Source organism: Anser anser (genome assembly GCF_964211835.1).
Source record: "Anser anser genome assembly, chromosome: 1".
In the NCBI taxonomy this organism is placed as follows: domain Eukaryota; kingdom Metazoa; phylum Chordata; class Aves; order Anseriformes; family Anatidae; genus Anser; species Anser anser.
This window is the reverse complement of record NC_139720.1, coordinates 176,141,480-176,162,087: the sequence shown is the minus strand read 5'-3', so window position 1 is coordinate 176,162,087 and position 20,608 is coordinate 176,141,480. Positions and strand designations below refer to the sequence as shown.

At 38.4% G+C, this 20,608-nt stretch overlaps 1 protein-coding gene across 2 annotated transcripts in view; it reads left to right on the top strand.

Moving 5' to 3' along the window:
- TDRD3 (tudor domain containing 3) overlaps positions 1-20,608 on the top strand; it is a 110,884-nt gene that overhangs the window by 33,554 nt on the left and 56,722 nt on the right. Inside the window, exons 2-3 of one of the 2 annotated variants that reach the window (XM_083823973.1) lie at positions 7,583-7,667; positions 10,760-10,821. Coding sequence is in view for 1 of the 2 variants with exons in the window: in XM_083823972.1 (XP_083680098.1) it covers positions 7,583-7,667; positions 10,756-10,821 (151 nt within the window). In the remaining variant the exon portion in view is untranslated. Of the gene's footprint in view, positions 1-7,582; positions 7,668-10,755; positions 10,822-20,608 lie in introns of both variants that reach the window. The other variant, XM_083823972.1, reaches the window with a different exon arrangement.

The following is a 20,608-nucleotide window of genomic DNA, read 5'->3' as shown; positions in this document are numbered from 1 at the left end:
GTCTTTTGGAAATGGATAGAAAGCTGGGTTAGTGAGGGTGACTGGTATTGCCTGTGTTTAGGACTGTAAGGATCTGAAGCTGTTGGTCTTTTTTTTTTTTTTTTTTTTTTTATCCTGGTCTTTATCCAGCCCTCCAGGCTGGAGCAACCCTAGGATGAAGTTACAATATTGATATAGCTTAATGCACTTTGGTTATTTTATTTATTTTTTTCTTTCCTTGGGGTTCGAGCATTTGCTAGGCTTTCTTTAGGTCACAGTTTCACCAACAAAATAGGTTTTACTCCAAGGTAATTAACTTGTGCTTGCTTCCCTACATGAGGAAAGGAAGGGCAGGGGACACCAGTGACAGACATTTTGCTCTTACTAGATAATGTTTAAAACCAAAAACCATCCAAAAAACAAAACTACTAAACAACAACAACAAAAAACAAACCCAAAGCAACTCTTTTTTAAGTTCTAATAATAAATGGACTTTCATAGCTGATGTTTTAATTTAAAGTCAAGTGTCACATGCATAGGAGGGAGGTTTAGGCCTTAAATTTTGTCCGCTAAATGTGTGTGTGAGGACTGGAGGTTGGTAATGCATTTCTTTTGAATGTCTTGCTGGGGTTTCAGCTTGACCTGGGTTGGAGAGTTGGAAACAGCACTTAAAAAAGCAGTACAAGCCCAAGAGTGAAAAGGTAGGGAGCTTGGAGGCATGGTTAGTTGCACGGGGAACTCAAGTGCTGTCATGGTTGTGCAGCAGTTTTATGTATGTCGGTAATATTTTAAAAATAGACTTGGTGTCTGTTCATCTAAATACTGATCTAATTGCAACCAAACTTCTGTAATTCTCAACTTTCTAGATTATGTAAATAAGTGGAATTATGATAGCAAATACATAAAATGATGTTGGTTTTTTATTAGTGATATAATACAGTCTTTTCTGACTTTTTTTTTTTTTTTTATCTTTAAGGAGTAAAACAGGGAAACAATCTAGATTAAGTTCCTATAAGGCAGCTATGAAACTGCATGGACCAGACTGGAAAGAATGGCTACGGGATGGTTCACTGCTAAAATAAGAGGCATCTTCTAGGTCAGGTTTTATTTGATACTGTCATTAAGCACCTGGATGATGGAGCATGACGCTCTGGGCTTAAACACAAGATAAAGCTCCTTAGGAGTGCAAAGCTGTTAGTGATCAGGGTTAGAACTCAAAGTAATATTAGCAAGTGGGAGGAGTGATGGGAGAATAAAAATACGCCTGGCTAGCTATGGTCATCTGTGTATGTACAAGATACAGAGCAATGAAAGGGGGGGAATAAGTCTTTAGACATGATCTTTGAATAAAAGGAGTGGCATAGTCTTTTCCCCACAGTTGTGGAGAAAACAAGAAGGAACAGCAGGCGATGCAGCAGGGTTAGATGTTGGGAAAACGTCACTTTCTTGGGTGTCTGAATAGTAATCGTAAAATTGCCAGGAATGCCACTGACACTACAGCGGAGGTTATTTGTCATTACTGACAGATGTTTGCCTTGCGGATAAAGCAGCAGTCGGCCCTGATTTTGGCAGGATGTTTGAACCCTTTCAAACCTTCCCTGTTCTTCACCTTTTAAGTTCTGTTTTATTTTCACTGGTAGTTTGCATAATACTGCGCCATCCTTTCAACTTCTGAACGTTTTATTTAAAGAAAGAAAAATGTCAGTTGCTTTCCCAGTGTTGTTATGCAGGTTATAGGGCAAGAAGAAGCTTTATTTTTAAATCTGATTTTCATGTTTAGCATAATAATGTTTTAAAATGTGTTTTGTATTTTTTAAACAGCTTTAATGACAGTCCCTCAATAAAATTTGTAGTACTGTGGTCTAATTCCTTTATACAACCAAAATCCAGCAGAATATTTTGAAACCCTATCAAAAGAGTACTACAAATTTAAAATAGCTAGTGTAAAGGATAGTGTTCTGCTGTGGAGCAATAGTGGCACCCAGTGGTGGTCTCCCACAAGTGCATAAAATTGCACTTCGCTTTGTGAAAATTGTTCTCTCATCCTTCGTGGTGCTAAGTACCAGAAATATGAATGCTCTCTACAAATATTTTTGGTTTAAAAGATTACCTTGTAGGTGGCATGATTGTATAAATCTGTTTTCTGTGGGAAGCAATGGAAGGAACATTCTGATTTTTGTGTACACACAGAAAATAGCAATGTTACATTTACATATAATGAAACTTTGGGATTGTTTCATGTGTTTGACAGAGTTACAAGAAATACTGGTAAGGCAGTTTGCATTTTCTGCTAATGTCACAGTAGTTTTATGAAGAGGAGTGAATCTGAAGTATGTGAAATTTATACAGCATGTTTATTGATGTTATTTTCTCTTATTTGTTTCCCTAAAGAAAGTTTCTCCTGTAATAAAGCATTAATTGTAGAGATGATAGGAGAAAAATACACTTTTCTAGAAATCCTCTGTAATGCAGTACAGGAAAAGGATTGAAGGTAGCTGAAGATTTTTGGTTGCCCATGAACTGTGAATTGCAAATAGCAAAACCAGCATTTCAAGAAAACTGATTGTGCATTAGGAAAGTTGTATACCAGGTGGATTTAATTCTAAAATAAAGCTTTTAAATTAAACATTCTAAAACTTCTGTGTGTGCACGCACATGTGTGGGCACAGAGAGTACTTGATCCAGCAGTATAGAGCAGGCAAACAAAAATGTATCTTACTTGATGCCAGCCAGGGATTGCTTTTATGCAGGTGGTAATAGTGTAGCCGTAACAAATCTGTCTGTGCAGGGCATGTCAGGTGTGATTTGTTCCTGATGAAGTAAAGCAGAGGATAAAATGAGATATCTAGAGATGCAGTTGCGACTGGTACTGCAGAATCACAGCCCCCAACAATGGGAAATATCAAAAAGGAGAATGGATATTTGTAACATAGGAAAGAAGGGGGGCTGTTAGGGTGATACCATGCTTGGAACGAAGGAGTGGTGGGAATATGTTCTACTGTGCGTTAGGGAGAATTACTGAAACTTTTTTTTTTTTTTATATAGGAGCTTATAGCGAACGTTTTGACAGAAAAATTGCAGATTTGGGTTTATATGTGAATGGTTCACATGGAAAATGCTGATTCACTATGAATGGCTTGTTTAATAATCCTGTCGACGCAGTGCTCATCCCGAGGTGTAAGAACAGGTGCTTTTAGTTTAAAAAGGAGATGCTCTTCTGACGAAAGCTGTTGCTAAGAGGATTGCACTGCTACATGTCTCAGATGAGCCGAGCTGGATGTGTGTGGGAGGAATACATGAGACAAATATCCCTCGGGTTTCGGCAAACATAATGTGGAAGAATTGCAGTAGAAGCGTTTATTTTCCTCTCCCTGCCGTGTTTCCTCTCTCTTCTGGTTTCCTTTCCCAAGAGAATGATCCCCAGGTAAACATCTCAGCCGTATGAAGCAGCTTGGAGCCCATTTGGTTGTAAACTGATTCTATTTCTTATTTTTTAATATGTATTAACGTTTGAAAGCCACAAAATCCCTGTGTGACTCATACAGCATTACTTGGCACAATTCCTTTGAAATCAATACAATTGTCTGCATTACTTCAGTTTATAACTTCGGAGGCTGTACAAGCCTAGTGAGTACTTTTTCCTTAGAAACCAAAGTTGTTGCAATTTATGCTATTACTGTTACCAGTTCCTTAAAATCTCAGTGATTTACACGTGTGTACACACCCACGAATACAATTTTCTCAAAAATAGAGTAGCGTTAGGTTGTTTAAGAGTGTGGTGGATAAAGCCAAAAATCAAGCTGCCAGCTGGAAGCTAGTTGCCTCCTTTTAAGCCTTTCAGTCTGATTACCCAGGATAGTGTTATCTGCATTGCATGTGAAGGAAATAATTTGTCTCCTTGCTGTCAGTGTAAGAAGATGTCAGTGGCCAGCTGCTGGCTAGCCTTTTACTTCTTCAAGGGCTTTGTGGCACTTTGCTTTTTTCACTCCACACTTCGCAGTCATTTATTTCACTGTTCTTTTATCTGCTCCTTCTCCTTAAGCAAATGTGTGTAATTCTGAAATGCTTCTTCAGAGGAAATCCAAAGGGAAACGTGGTGGTGGTGCCAGCAACGTTCATGTGCCAGATTGTTCCCGGTGCCCCCTTCCTTTTCAAAGCAAAGGGAGAAGCAGCAGCTTGGGATGGAGGTGTGCAGAGCAGGGATTAGCCAGGGCACCGAGTTCACCATCAGGTTCCAGGGGGGTGAGCTAGTTCATGGACGGATTAGGATTGCCTCCCAGCCCTGGGCAGTAGAAATGCGTTGGGTTAGTGTAATAGGATCACTTTGTCATTCGCCTTGCATTATCTGGGGTTGTGGCAGGTCGTGGTATTTTGCAAAACGTGCAGAACAGGTAACGTGAGTGCAGGCAATGAGGCACTGAGCTCCAGGGCTGTTCTGTTTGACTCCTGAGGAGTTTTTATCTGATTCTGGGTTCGGTTCAGGTTCAGATTTTCTTCCTTTCATTACAGAGAGAACAAAAAGATCAAGTGACCTTTTGCTGTAAAGGTCCTACCTACAGCACATTACATACCCATTAAGAATGTTACCCATCACATACCCATCACAGCACATTAAGAGCAGATTGAAAAGGGAACTCTCTTTCCTCTGGAGTCTGGAAAAAGAATTTCAGACTTTATAATCCATATGTTTTGAGGATTATGCCTTCTGAAGAGCTAATTTTGCCTGTTGTAACTCCCTTTTCATACTTGAGAGATATGGATGTATATTTCCTTGTACAACTGCATCTATTTTAAAATAAAAATTTATTAGAAATACTGCTTTTATTTATTTTCTCTTAAATGAAATAATTTGTGCACCTGTAGCAGGAAATATTCAAGACTAAAACTTAGGTAGTTCTTACAGGAGATAAAACAGATGGTAAGGAGAACAAATTATTTTATTTTAAGTAATAACTTTCTGCAAAAAAGTTGAAGAAAATCTAGACATGCATTTGGAGTACTGCCTGTATAAAGCAGTCCATAAAAGAGTTCCGAGGGTAAAGCAGGAAAGATTGTCTTGACATACCCTAGTTCCAGACTTCTGTCAAGGTAGGAGAAATGTATGTTTTGGTTACTTAGGGTGCACAACCCTTCTGGTTACGGTTTGTTCCCTACCCAGTTCCTGACCATTTATTTCTGGTGATATCTGCACTTTTATGTCCCTGTTGCACAGAAGCAACACCTGAAAAGTTACTGGTTCAGAAATTTTGTTCTTTGTCTGTTGAAGTTCTTCAATATAGCTTTTGCAGAGATAATTATTGATTTGATCTTTCTTCCTGAAAGTAATTTTGCTCCTGACCCCACCCCCCCCATGGTTACAGAGCTTGTTTTATTTTTTTTAAGACTGTTTTAAAAATTGTGGTTTTAAATCATGCTTTTGCTGAAAAGCTGTTGTGCTTGCTTTATCAAGGTAGCAGATGTCCCCAAATAGCATTTGGTTATAGGTTGCTGCCTCTTGTAACTCTGATAGAGATTTCAGTCAGGTGTGGGCAATGCGTCTCCAAAATGCTGTTGCTTAAACTAGTGTAAGTCAAAAATGAAAGGCCTTTTCTGCTCTGTGTGTATATTTATCTTTCCTGGCTCAAAAAAGCCCTCTGAAGTAATGAGACAAACTAACTGCTAAGTTATAAACTGAAAATTTGGACTAAAGCAGAGTGGGATTTTATCAGCTCTGTTTCAGTCTCCACTTTGAAGTGAGAAATTGCAACATGACTCAGCAGTGAATTTTATGATGGCGGAAGTAATCAATTTTATCCCATCTCGGGAAAATTTAATTCTGGGTCAGATTGTTGTTTACTCGCTAAAAATATATATTTTTTTTCTTGCTGGAAAATGTTAGTGCCTACATCTAAGTACTAGACTGTAGCTCATAACAGAATTGCAGTTCTGCTAGTTTCAGCAGAACTGAAGAATTACTTAATTTGCAGAGGAGGAGGAATGTTTCCGCATCTTGTCTCGAATTCAGCTCATGGGTTTTGTATTCCCACCCTGGTACAGCTGATACTCAACTTTGTACTGAAGATAACAGGAGGTAAACTTGTAGCTTTTATGATATTTCTCTTTCTAGAAGTCTGTTGTAATTACTCAAGGCTTCCACTGTGGTTTATGGGGTCCTCCCTATAGGACGTACCTGTTGTAGTTTCCCCCTGGCAGAGTGGGAATTGCGTTCCACTTTACGCTGACTCCAGCTAATGAGGTCCGTCTGCTAATCCCAGGTAGGAATTGCCACTTCGTGTCTTCCCAGGCGGCAGTATGCAAGATCCGAGCCACTGCTGAGAAATCCTGTGTTCCTACGCAGGCTAACAAATCCTGCCACCTTATTGTTCTCAAGTGTGTGCCTTCTATATGAAAAATCAGATTGTTTCTTTCACATTGTTTTATATATGTGTGTTTTTTTTTTCTCTCCCCCCTCCCTCTTTAGTGCCTTTTTTTTTTTTGGGTGGTATTCTGTTCCCTTAGGATTTGCTAGATGTCAGTGTCTGACGGGAACAGCTAGTTCCTCTCAGGTGTCTGGGTTAGAGCTCAGCTGGGATCATTAATTAGTCTGGCAATGCTGTCAGGGCTGGAGCTGTTCATGTTATCTGGGCTAGAACTAAAAAGGTCTATCGATTCTTCCCTCACATGTTTATATTATAGTTATATGTTACACCTGGATGTTGTTTTCTTGAAGTATTTCTTGAAGTACTTCGGAGTGCATATTTTTAATATTTACTAAAGCATATTAAGCTTTCTTTCATACATCCTGTGTTTTTCTTTGGGAATGGTGGTTTCTTGTTAGGTAGTTAGTATGCGAATATTTTTTGGGCAAGTACTGTGTTTCAGGTTCAGTATCTAGCAATTATCAATTATTGAATGATTGCTGTGATGTTTAAAGGAAAACTAAACGCTCTGCAGAGAAAACAGCCAGCTACCTAAGAATGAACACAGGGGCTTGAAATAAGCGAGGCAAGATAAATAACAAATATCACAATTTCTGACCACTCAAGTTAAGCTAAAAACGTCTTTTGCTAAGTGTTTTTGGAAGTCATAATAGGTCAGCCCTTTTGAATTTATTAGCCAAATCCTGTTGTAATGGATTAACTTCCTTAGTTTTCAGATGAACAAATTTTATTTATTAATTGTGTTGGATGGTGGTGTTGTATTGCCCAGCCTTTGAGCATTTAACTGTATCATCTTGCTCTTTAGAAACAGACATGGTTTGTTTCTTGTTTTGTTTTTTCTTGGTAATTTTTTTCCCTTAAAAATGCATGAGTATGTCACTATAATACCGAGTAATGCCCAAGTGGTTGATTTTTTTTTTTTTAAACCAGGCTCCTGTGATCTGGGGTGTGGGTGTGTGTGGAAGATGGTTGCTGTTATTTTGTGAAAAGAAAAAACGAATCTCTTAATCTTACCTCAGTGTAAAGGAATTGACTACATGAAGTCTTTTTCTAAGTATTTGTTTAAGTTATGCTTCACTAGCATAGAAAATAGAAGCTAAAAATAATCCCTACCTGCAGAACAAATGTTTGACTATTATATAAATAACGTGATATTCTAATATATATATTTTCTTCTTTAACAGGTATCTTTCAGATGAAGGAATCGAAGCTTGTATAAGTTCATCTGAAAAAGTCAATACAAATGACATTATCCTAGTTGCCCTTAATGTAAGTTATGATTGTGAACTTTTTTTCTGACAAATCATGCTAAAAACAATATATCTAATGGGTCAGGTATAAGTGTGTGAGGCTAATTAAATATACAGTTGTCTGTGTGATTTATGTAAAGGACAAGGTGCCTTCCTCCCTCCTGGCATATATGAATTATTTCTTAATTTTATATGGATATGACCCCTATTCCAAACTGTGAAACCTGGGGGGAGAAAAATGAACATAATTTGTAGTAAGAAAATATTTTTGTTTCAAATTTAAATCTAAAGTCGAAGTGCAAGCAATAACAAAATCAGAACTGCTGTGTATAGACATGGGCATGAAAATATAGTGCAAACTATTAGTTTGTTGGGATGAGTAAAACATCCTTAGTTCGACTTCTGGGCATGCTGTTCTTTAAAGCATGCAGTGTGTATGTTTTTATGTAACTACAAACAGTTGCTTGATTTACTGTAGAAATCTGGATTGGTCGTAATTATTTCTGCTGACAAGGAAATTCACAGATATGTAGTGCATTTCCAGCTTGTTTGATGGATAATCAAAATCAAAATAAAACAGAAATGTTATGCAAATATTCAAAGCCAGTTTAGTTGGTTATCAATGTTTTTTTATTGTCAGTTGTTTTGATGCCCAGAAGATTAAGTTGCCTGTTGGGTAAGTTAGGGAAAAGTGGTGTGGCTTGAAAGACAGGATAAAAGTGAGTTTAGTTTCCATCTCTCAAAAACTGACACCTCTCATTAGCTGTTAGAGTAATTTTGGACTAAAGAAACCAAGAAAGAAGCCAACTTAGGTGTTTTTGTGAATTGCTGAAATAAGTATGAAATGGACATAAACTTGCCTTCAGTTCTTCAAATGCTTTTATTTTGTATAAGATCTTGCAACAGACTTTAAGTGTTTCCCCTTCCTGCTGCTGTGGTTGCAAAGCATCTTGCTGGAGACTTGTCAGTTGTATGGATACGGAACATTGCAGAACAGTTTATAGAAGTTTGTGTGCTATTCAGAGATAAATAACTGACAGATGACAGATTGGTTTCATCATGTGGGCTCAGATTGAAAACCAAATGTGCTTTTTTATCGCTCTATGGCTATGTTTTGCAATAGAAAACAATTTGAACATCTATCCACTCTTTCAGTATATTCACTCTGAATATCTGCAGAGCATCCCTACAATTATTTTTACTCTCTACAGGATGCCAGTGTTGCTCAGCCAAAAAAATGGAATGAAGCACTAGTTTGCAGCATTTTCCATGCTAAAATGTAGTGCTACTCAGTTCTAGATACAGTAGTTCATTGGCATGTGTTAATGGCAAGTTAGTATAACTTCTGATAGTAATTCTGCTTAGCCCTTCTTCTTTTGAAGGAAGCGTTTGTGACCTGAATAAATAAGCAGGGTTTTAGCTTCAATACAGGAATCTGCAGCAGCATGTTCTGTTTTAAACAGGCTTATTTCAAGCCGAGGAATTTAGAAAACATAAGTGTTTTAGTCTGCACTACTGTTTTGTTTTTTTTTTTGTTTTTTGTCTTTTTTAGTCTTAACAAATGTAAGTGCACCATAGAATCATTAAAGTTGGAAGAGACCTCCAAGATCATCTGGTCCAACCATCCCCCTACTACTAATATCACCCACTAGACCATGTCCATAAGTGCCACGTCCAACCTTTCCTTAAACACCCCCAGGGACAGTGATGCCACCACCTCCCTGGGCAACCTGTTCCAATGCCTGACGGCTCTTTCTGAGAAGAAATGTGTCCTAATTTCCGACCTGAACCTCCCCTGGCACAACTTGAGGCAATTCCCTCTGGTCCTATCACTAGTTAGTTACGTGTGGGAAGAAGCCGACCCCCAGCTCCCCACAGCTTCCTTGCAGGCAGTTGTAGAAAGCAATAAGGACTCCCCTGAGCCTCCTCTTCTCCAGACTAAGCAACCCCAGCTCCCTCAGCCACTCCTCATAGGGCTTGTGCTCCAGGCCCTTCACCAGTTTTGTAGCCCTGCTCTGGATGTGCTCCAGGGCCTTGATATCCTTCTTGTAGTGAGGGGCCCAAAGCTGAACACAGTGCTCGAGATGTGGCCTCACCAGAGCTAAGTACAGGGGGACGATCACCTCCCTGGTCCTGCTGGCTACACTATTCCCGATACAAGCCAGAATGCCGTTGGCCTTCTTGGCCACCTGGGCACGCTGCTGGCTCATGGCAAGCATCGACCAACACCCCCAGATCCTTTTCCTTTGCACAGCTTTTGAGCCACTCTGCCCCAAGCCTGTAGTGTTGCATGGGGCTGTCATGGCCAAAGTGCAGGACCCGGCACTTAGCCATGTTGAACCTCCTCCCACTGGCTTCTGCCCATCGATCCAACCTGTCCGGGTCCCTCTGCAAAAACTTGATGTGTAAAGTTTAATTAGTTTTTATTCCATTTCCTATTTTAACATGCTCCACATATAAGCCATCCAGGCTATCCTTTTGTCATGCATCATCCTGATTGATATGCTTGTCCAAACTGTGGTTAGGGGAAGGTGTTTTTGTAGAGATTTATTCCTTTGATCATACGAGTTCTTCAGTTAAATATTGTCAACAGCTGTGTTGCATAGTTGCTGAATAACGTCATGTAGCTGTTTACCTCACTTCCAAAAGAAATAATCAGACAGACATTTAAGTTGAAAGGCATTTAATAGAAATGTGATGTAAACTTTTACTCTAGGTTTAATTGCAGAAATGTTCCCAACCTTTTATGATGGATTTGTATGTGTAAAAACACAAAAATTAAAAACGCTTTTCTCTTCAGTGCCAGATGAAGAGGGAAGAAGTTTGCCTGTATTAAACATCAGAGTTGAGTCTAATAAATAAGCATTACTTAGTCATTTCTTTTCAGTGATTAAAAGCATTTTTAACTGTCTTTGAAAATGTGTTGAAAATTACTTTAAGTAGTTGATTTTTTTTCATCTTATATGGATGGTTAGAGGGACTTTTTTAATACTGTACAAGTGATTGGCGGTATAGAAGAAATGCACTTTTTGCTTTTTATGATACTTTTTTTTTTTGAAATGGGATATTTTAGGTTAATATTCTCTTGTCTTCTTTGTTAATTTCAGACAGATTTAAGAACTATTGGCAAGAAATTCCTCCCCAGTGACATCAATGGTGGAAAGGTGGAAAAGGTAGACAATATTAACTTCACTTTTTTTGTTGTAATTTCTGTGCGATGACAGACTTCTGCACTGCGTTAGTCTGTTTCTGTCATTATTCAACATACAAATGAAGCCAATATTTGAGTACATTATAGAATATATTTACATTAGTTTGCTCACTATGCTTTATAATGAAGACTTTTTACTTCTGAACTTTGAAGTGCTTAAATAAACATGAATGATCCTAAAAACTTCCTTATCATTCAGAAACAGTTTAACTTCTTTGATCTTGACGTAGTATCAAAACTTTTTTTTCTTCTTTATTCTTGTGAGTGCAGCAAAGCAGGTTACGAATAAAGGAAAATAGTTGTATAATTATGAAACATAATGATAAATGTTGATACTTTCTTCACAGTATCCACAGATAAACACGATTAAGGTTATAAACTTTGTCATTTACCTGTGTTTGTGCAGCTTATGGGTTATGTGGATAAACCATGTCAGATGACAATGCTTTATATTCCTGAGGATAGTATTATATTCGAAGTTTAGATATGCCAGATTTTTGACATATATACTGTATGTTTAGATAAAAATTGAATTTGACCTCATTGGTATGCCCTTCCTGTTTTCTTCATTTAAGAGAGTTGAATGAAGGAGTTTTAATTTTAATGCTAGTGGTAGTTCTCTATTCAAATCATTATCCCAATTTCCCAATATTGGTGATCTTTATTTTTGATGTGAAAGTTCCTGAGAAACATATTTCGTTACGGTTGAAATTTACTATAGCAATAAATCAAGGCAGCATTTTTTTTGAGAAAGCAAGATTGATGAGAGAGGCTGTTTAAGAGCTGTTTGGATTTATTTCTGCTGATGCTGTTGTCCGAATGGGGTGGTGACTGATGTACCACAAGCTTCTGTAACAACAACAACAGAGGAACATCATTGTCAACTACGAAAAGCCCACTTGAGAGATACCATTCTTGGGCGATAGTTCATAGTGGTTAGCCAGACAGCAGTCCATGCATGAAACCCATTACTTATTAAACCAACTTTCTGGAAGAAGTATTATTAATTTTATTTCTTACTATGTGGAACTGTTTTTGCAAGTGCTACTTCAAAAACTTTTTTTTTCAAGGTGTTAGTTTATGAATTAATTTTGATAGATTGTTTACCTCTTTATGTTTTCGAATAACGTACAGTTAAAGTTATTTCAGTGCTTAAAGCTTTTTTTTTTTCCACGTAGAAAAAGGAAAGAAAAAATCTAGTCTTTTTCTTATATCTATGATTTGAATGTTTTTCTTCCCCTTCAGCATTCTGTTTTCGAAGTATGGAAAACAAAGTACTTCTTGTCACCTGTTTTTTACACTGTTTATTTTGCAGTTGCTTACTTGAGTATTACTGAATTTTGCACTTCAGATCATGTAATATTGACAAAATCTAAACATATTTGGTTAAATACTTCAACAAGGCCAAGTGCAAGGCTCTGTACCTGGGTCAGGGCAATCCCAGGTGCAAATACATGCTGGGTTGAGAATGGATTGAGGGCAGCCCAGAGGAGAAAGACCTGGGGGTGTTGGTTGCTGAAGAACATGTGTGCTTGCAGCCCAGAAAGCCAACTGCATCCTGGGCTGCATCAAAAGAAGCGTGGCCAGCAGTTCGAGGGAGGTGATTGTCCTTCTCTACTCTGCTTTTATGAGACTCCTCCTAGGGTACTGGGTTCAGCTCTGGGACCCTCAGCATAAGAAGGACATAGACATATTAGGTATGTCCTATAGGACATGGGCCTAGTAATGAGTCCAGAGGAGTCACGAATGATAGCGGGGCTGGAGCACTTCTATGAAGACAGGCTGAGGGAGTGAGTTGGGGTTGTTCAACCTGGAGAAAAGAAGACACGAGGGAGACCTTGTAGTGGCCTTCCAGTACCTATAGGGGGGCCATAAGAAAGATGGGCAAGGTCTCTTTACTATGAGGTGTTGTGATAGTACCAGGGGTAACAGTTTTAAGCTAAAAAAGGGCAGATTTAGTTAATACGAGGATAAAATTCTTTACTGTGAGGGTGGTGATGCACTGGAACAGGTTGCTGAGAGAAGCTGTTGATGCCCCATCCCTGGAAGTGTTCAAGGCCAGGCTGGGTGGGGCTTTGAGCAATCTGGTGTGGTGGGAGGTGTCCCTGCCCATGGCAGGGGGGCTGGAACTAGATAATCTTTAAGGTCGCTTCCAACCCAAACCATTCTATGATAAATGTAATTCTCCAAGTATTGTTGGGTGCGTGATCCATGATCATGCTTGCCATAGTTAGTTTTGCTGTTGAAACATGGTTTCAGTTGAAAGTGATTTTGATAGTGTTTTTTTTTTTTTTTTCCAGAGGTTTGTTGCATTACTGTTGGGTTTCTTTAGAGGTAGTTGTTCAGCTGTTAACTTGAGAATATACCTAGGAACTTCTCCATTTTAGTGCCAGTAGAGGTTATGGAGCAGATCATCCTGAGTGCCATCACACAGCACATACATGACAACCAGGTGTTCAGGCCCAGACAACATAGGTTTATGAAAGGCAGGTCTTGTTTGATGTACCTGATCTCCTTCTACGGCAAAAGGTGACATGCTTAGTAGATGAGGAATAGGCTGTGGATGTTGTTTGTCTAGACTTTAGTAAAGCTTTTGACACAGTTTCCTACAGCATCCTTCTGGAGAAGCTGACTGCTCGTGGCTCGGATGGTTGTACTCTTCACTGGGTAAAAAACTGTCTGGGTGGCCAGGCCCAAAGTGTTGTTGTGAATGGAGTTAAATCCAGCTGGAGGTCGGTCACTAGCAGTTTCCCCAGGGCTCAGCACTGGGGCCAATTCTGCTTAGTATCTTTTTCAGTGATCTGGATGAGGGGATCAAGTGCACTCTCAGTAAGTTTGCTGATAACACCAAGGTGGGTGGGAGTGCTGATTTGCTTGAGGGTAGGAGGGCTATGACACCTATGCAATTTAATTACTAACAGAAAACAAAGGTCTGATATTAGTTTATTGTAAAATCATTTCTGTGGCTATTCAAGGTAGGAAATGTGTATGGTGTCTTGTAGTCATCAGACCAGTGAAAAAAGAATTTAAAGTTCTTGTACTTATGTACATTGTCCAGAGCTCCAAATGTTGGATGGCACATTGATAAAAGGTCTCTTCACTTAATGTTGCTCTTTTAGAATTCCGGTAAGAAATACTTTTTTAGTGCCTTTATAGTGCACTTTTAAAGCACTTTTTTAGTGCTTTTTTAGGAACTTTTTTAGATTAGCAGTTTTGACTAAACAATTTTAAGTGTGTTGCAGACATAGGAAATACCGGAAATAGTGTTTTTTTGATCTTGTCTTTTGGAGTGGTTCAGATCGCAATGTAAAAAGCAAGTTACTGTACTTGGATGACAAGACTTAGAGTGCTGTTCTTGCAAAAGAGGTTGGAAATTATGCATTTTTTGTTAGATTGTAGGGAAAACTTACAAGTGTGACCTTTATGCTTGGAGATGTGTTGATTTGTGAAAAATTTAGTATATTTTAAAAGATTAGTGTGTGTGTGGGGGGAAGAGTGGTTATTGATTGATTTATGTTGACTTAGTGAGCTAGAGGATAAGCAACTAATTTGTAGATCAACAGGCTTTTAATTTAAGGTTATCCAGTGTATGTTCAGAACTAAAATTGTCCACTGAAAAAGGAAAAATGTGATAAAAGGGAAGTAATGATTAGGGAGAGTAATGATGTGATTTCAGTGATTTTTAAATCCAGACTCACGGATTTCAATATAAAAGAGGCTCTTAAATTAAAGATGTAATAAGGAGATAAATGATAATTTTTTTTTTTCCAGCTTGATGCTTTGCCTCCATTTTCAGTATGGATATTCTAACTTCTGTGGCAAAATAGGGAAGGTGTATGAAAGTTGTGATTACTGTGTCTCAGTAAGCAAAAGTTACATGTATAAAATGTGAAATCACATATTTGGGGACTGACAGTCCTGCTGTAGGCTTAGAACTCTCTCACTTGGGAGTCAATGCAGAGGAGAGAAACTTGGTTATTGAAGTTGCTGTTGCCTGTAAACAGTGCAATGTAGCTGCGAAAAGGAAAGTGGAATTAAGATGTGTTCTGAGACACCTCTAGATCTGGGAAGACATTGCTGAGGTTCTGTTACAGTTGACGATTGTATGATTTTGGTCATTGTTTTTGAGAAAGGTAAAATTCAGATACTGTGAGTACAAGGGAGTATTACTAGGATAAGTGGGAAGCGGAAAGGAATGTATGTTTCCAGGCAGCAAACTTGGAATCGGGGGAGGAACAGAGTTTGTAAGCACATCAAAAAGAAGGAAGTAATAAAAGAGGAGTAAGATTAGTTTAAATTGGAAGAGAGCTTTCGGTGGAAAAAATGATTTAAACTAGTTGTCAAGAAGTCTAAATTAAAAACTGGGGAGAAAAAAAAATGCTTAATAATCAGAGCAATAATATTCTGGAACCTTTTTTCCCTGTAGCAATTGTTACTTTTTTTTAAAGGCGACTGTCATTGTTGTTAGTGAATGGAGCTTGATATATTTCTGCAGGGGGTTATGTCTTACAGTTGATGGGGATGGAAGACTGGATAGTAGGATTGAGTACTGCAGCAATCCAATCCAAATTTTTTAAAATGAAAGTTTGCTTGATTCAAGGTACTTCTATTTCCCATATAGTTAGGTAATTGAGAGAAATCAGTGTGTATCTATTCCTTTCATTTTCAGTCATAAAGAGTAAAAATACAAACAGTGGGAAAGAGCTTTTTTGTTGTTTTTTTTTTTTTCCTTGCGAATAACTCGTGGCAACAGTGACAGGGGTTTTGAGAAGCCAGAGGAAATGGGATGAAGGAAAATTGTGGCACACATTCATTTTTGTTTTATTATTTCTTAAATTCCAAACTTGTCTGCTTCTGTTGACACTGCTAAGGAGATTGGACTTTCTATATGTGAACTTTTACTAAAATTTAGTTTGGTCTTACTTCAATCAACTGTTTTTTATTAAAATCATAGCTTTTAGATGGTTATTCTAGAAAAAAACTCTGTAAACCTTTTGCTGGAGAAAGGTAGTCCTCCAGCTTTAGAAAAGAAGTATGGACTGTAAAGAAAAAGTCTGGGAATGACTTTTTTATAGCATTTAGCACAAACTAGTAGATAGTACACTGATCTTTGCTTTCCTAATGGTACAGTTTTTTCATTTAGTAAAGTTAGGCAAATCTGACTACTTTATAAGTGCTGCTGCCTAGTTTGAGATGTGTAAAAATACTTGTGTAATTTCTCAGTAGAAGGTACCTGTGGTTCAGAATTGCTTCAGGAGGGAAGAAAAACTACACGTTTCTGTTGTTGCTCCTATCCAGAACTAGAATCAGTATTGTGTATCTGTATCTTGAGAACATATATTTTCCATCTTGCATGGAAAATAACTTTGTTTTGTAGCATTAAGACAATAGGCAAATATTTTCATAAAAGACAGAATAGAGTCTAAATGTGAAACGATACGGGCAGTTGACTATATAGGTGATTGTCAACTTTAGTCACTGATACACAAAAATCTTTTATTCACTCATTTATATCTGTTTTGCATGGCCTTAAAAATCTATATAACCACCATTAACCACAAGATGGCCACATTTGCATAGGATTTAAGAAGGCTCAACCGTCGTATTTCCATCCAGATCACTGTATGCCATGAATATATGCGGAGTATTTTTAATGTAATGAAGATGCAAGGAAGTCTGTTATAACAAGTTATAATGTACATTTTAGTAGTGATATTACATTTAGGGTATAGCTTCGTTTTGAGTATGTATGCTCCATTACAATTGAAACATTCATTCCACGAGCATTCAGAAAGGATTTCATTTCTGACATCAGAGAAATGCTTTCCGAGTACTGACAGGCTGATGGTAAGCAGTTAGAACATAACTTGCTACCTATTTTAATTACTGTTTAAAGCTATTCATGCGCTTCCCAATTTCTGCCAGTACATTAGTATAACTTAACAGTGCTCAGTTGCCTTCTACCATCTCTTTGATTGTGGATGTCATGGTTTCCTACAGCCTTTTTTATTTTGTTTAAGGCATGATTGAATTTGCTGTTCCAGTTACAACTGATCTGCATTAAAAAGCTTCAGTCTTGAGGTGCTTGTGTTTAGCTTCTATTGAGAGTGATTGCTCTGTGTTTGAAGCTGCATATGTCAAAAATGAATTTTTCATCGATCTTTTATAATTGAGGTGATTTTGACAGGCTTAGGTACTTGTGGCTGTGCATGCAGTGATGCTGACAGATCAAACTGAGGGATAGTCTGTCTGGAGAGAGCTATTTAGCAGCTTTAGGTAAGCTCTCATGCTTGAACTCTTCACCTTTTCAATGTTTTGATTGTGTTCTTAGCTCCTAATGCCTATTTCAGGAGCTTTAAAGAGGCATGATTCCATCTGTATTTTTGAGAAAAAGTAGATAATGCTAGATATAATAGATATAGCGAAGTCCTTGTGAAAGGTTGACTTGTGTTTTCAGATGAGGTTAAGTGCATCAAAGCAATGCCTCTAGGCAGGCGGTATCTTGAAAACAGTACGTTATAGTCTAGTTGTTGTATTACTAAAAATCATTAGGTAGCTATTGGGAATTGTTTCAGATTTTACCTCTGTAACTTTGAGATCAGAAGGGACTGATTTATTAGAAGATTTTCTACCTTGATCACAGTACTTTGGCAAGTTAGTATGCTTCTGGTTCTAGCTTGATCTGGAACATCTCTTGTTGTAAGGATGATTGCTGCCATCCTGTTTGTGTGCAGCGGTGTCTTAACTTGCTGACCCTGTGGCAAGTGTAAGTACTGTTTGAAGACCAATGGTATTAAATAGTTTTAGTGACTTTCGGGATTTGCTGGAAGGGCTTTTGATTTGTTCTACATAGTATATCCAATGGTTGATCTACTAGCCCCGTACAGTCGGAGTGTATAGTTAACATTACAGACTCTTTTTTCTGAACACAATGTGAAGTACTTAAATATGGTTCTTCATATTGAAGAAGCCTATGAGTTAACTAAATATGAGTAAGTTATGTTTTAATTTATTTAAACTGTGTCTGGAAAGACCTGAGTATATTGTATCACATAATAATGTGGATATTTGTTTATACTGTTTTCATTTTTTCCTGTTGTTCTTCTTTACAAGAGTCATGTATGTTCTTGAATTAGCATTGATGGGTTTTGTGGATGAAGAGGAAGGAGTGGTATGTCTCATTGACTTTTTATACTACACATATATGAGGTTTTATCTACAAATATAAGCTGAGGAAATCTAAGCTTTGTCTAATCATGGTCTGCTTGACAAATAGTTCTTAAAGTAAATAGATGCACTTCATTTTGAAATTATGAAGGTGGTCTTAAAAGTCTACACTTGAATGATTTTGACAAATACTTCGCATAAAGTCTCAGTAGAGTGAAAAAGAAACATTACTAAAGTCTGTAAAAAACATCAAAGAGAAGGGTGATGTACTGAAATCAGGAAGCTGAAAAGGGCCGTGAACAAAGTAATTCTATCATCTTTCACATTCCAGATTGGCACAAATTTAAAATAAATTTTAGTTATAAAACTTTAAAAGTATTTTAAAATAGTGTTATAGAAAAAAGTAGCTTACTCTGGAAATTCATTATCACTTGATAACATATGTGCCTTACTTCTGCCTTTGAATTCATTAATCCTCAACTTCCAGTCACTACCTTTTGTCTCATTCTCCAGTTTCAAGGTCAAGAGTTCTGATTTATCCAGTAGTTTTCACATAAATAAATTTTAAACTTTCAGTATGAATATTATAATGTCATTATATACCACAATACTATATGTTATATTGTATAAGATGATATTGTACTTTTCACATTGAAAAACTAAGATTATTCATTAATATGTGTGCAGTTGTTTGTCCAGTTAGCAAATACTTTTGGAGCAACTGTTATCTTGTATACAATCTTTCTCCTTCTATGACAAAGTGACATGCTTTGTCATGCTAGTGGATGAGGGAAAGGCTGTGGACCTGGTATACCTTGATTTCGGTAAGGCTTTTGACAGTGTTTCCCACAACATTCTCCTCAAGAAACTGGCTGGTCATGACTTGGACTGGCATACGCTTCATTGGGTTAGAAACCGGTTGGGTAGCTGGGCCCAAAGAGTTGTGGTGAATGGAGTTAAATCCAGTTGGAGGCCGGTTACTAGTGGAGTCCCCCAGGGCTCAGTACTAGGGTCAGTTCTCTTTAATATCTTTATCGATGACCTGGATGAGGGGATTGAGTGCACCCTCAGTAAGTTTGCAGATGACACCAAGCTAAGTGCGTGTGTCGATCTGCTCGAGGGCAGGAAGGCTCTGCAGGAGGATCTGGATAGGCTGGACCGATGGGCTGAGGCCATCTGTATGAAGTTCAACAAGGCCAAGTGCCGGGTCCTGCACCTGGGGCACAACAACCCCAAGCAGCGCTACAGGCTGGGAGATGAGTGGTTGGAAAGCTGCCTGTCAGAGAAGGACCTGGGAATACTGGTTGATAGTCGGCTGAATATGAGCCAGCAGTGTGCACAGGTGGCCAAGAAGGCCAACAGCATCCTGGCTTGCATAAGAAGCAGTCTGGCCAGCAGGTCTAGGGAAGTGATTGTCCCCCTGTACTTGGCTCTGGTGAGGCCACACCTCGAGTACTGTGTTCAGTTTTGGGCCCCTCGCTACAAGAAGGACATGGAGGTGCTCGAGCGTGTCCAGAGAAGGGCAACGAAGCTGGTGAGGGGTCTGGAGAACAAGTCTTATGAGGAGCGGCTGAGGGAGCTGGGCTTGTTCAGCCTGGAGAAGAGGAGGCTCAGGGGCGACCTTATCGCTCTCTACAGGTACGTTAAAGGAGGCTGTAGCAAGGTGGGCATTGGTCTATTCTCCCATGAACCCAGTGATAGGATGAGGGGTGGGCTAAAGTTGCGCCAGGGGAGGTTTAGGTTGGATATTAGGAAGAACTTCTTTACTGAAAGGGTTGTTAGGCATTGGAATGGGCTGCCCAGGGAGGTGGTTGAGTCACCATCCCTGGAGGTCTTTAAAAGATGTTTAGATGTAGCCCTTAGTGATATGGTTTAGTGTAGGACTTGTTAGTGTTAGGTCAGAGGTTGGACTCGGTGATCTTGGAGGTCTCTTCCAACCTAGATGATTCTGTGATTATGTAATCCCGTATTATCATGTAGGTAATGCCTTCATTCTTAGGTTCCAGATAGTACAGTTGTAGTTTGCTCTTTCTTTGGGATTGTGCAACATGGTTATTTTACCGGAATCTAATGATTTTCATCTTAAAAAAGTGCTAAGAGAGCAGTGTGAAACCTGTGGCTTGAAGGAGCTGTGAGCAAGCACTACAGAGTGGTCTAGAGAGCTTTTAACTTTGGGTTGATGAACTCTCTTGAATGTAAAAATGGTACCTACAGAGTCTTGCTATTATTGGATTTGATGTGACTCTTCATTGTGCTCAGTGAGAACAGCTACTTGGAAACTTAAATTTATTAACATTGCCTTCATGTGTCTTTGTAACTTGGCCGAGTTAAGAGGTTTTTTATGTGGTGGGTTACAGTGATTCTTTGAAGTAGTTCATGCAAAGACTACTGGCACAGGTCTTCTGGATTCACCTGGAATTTTGTGATGGTAGTTCTCCTTCTGCAGGAAGATGGACTTCTGCTATCACTATATGGTCGTTTTATGTGGTGAGAGTGAAACTGAGCTGAATTGAGACAGGGAAACTCTAAGACCCTGATTAAGTCCATATAAACAAATAGGATGTTAATATAGTGTAGTTACT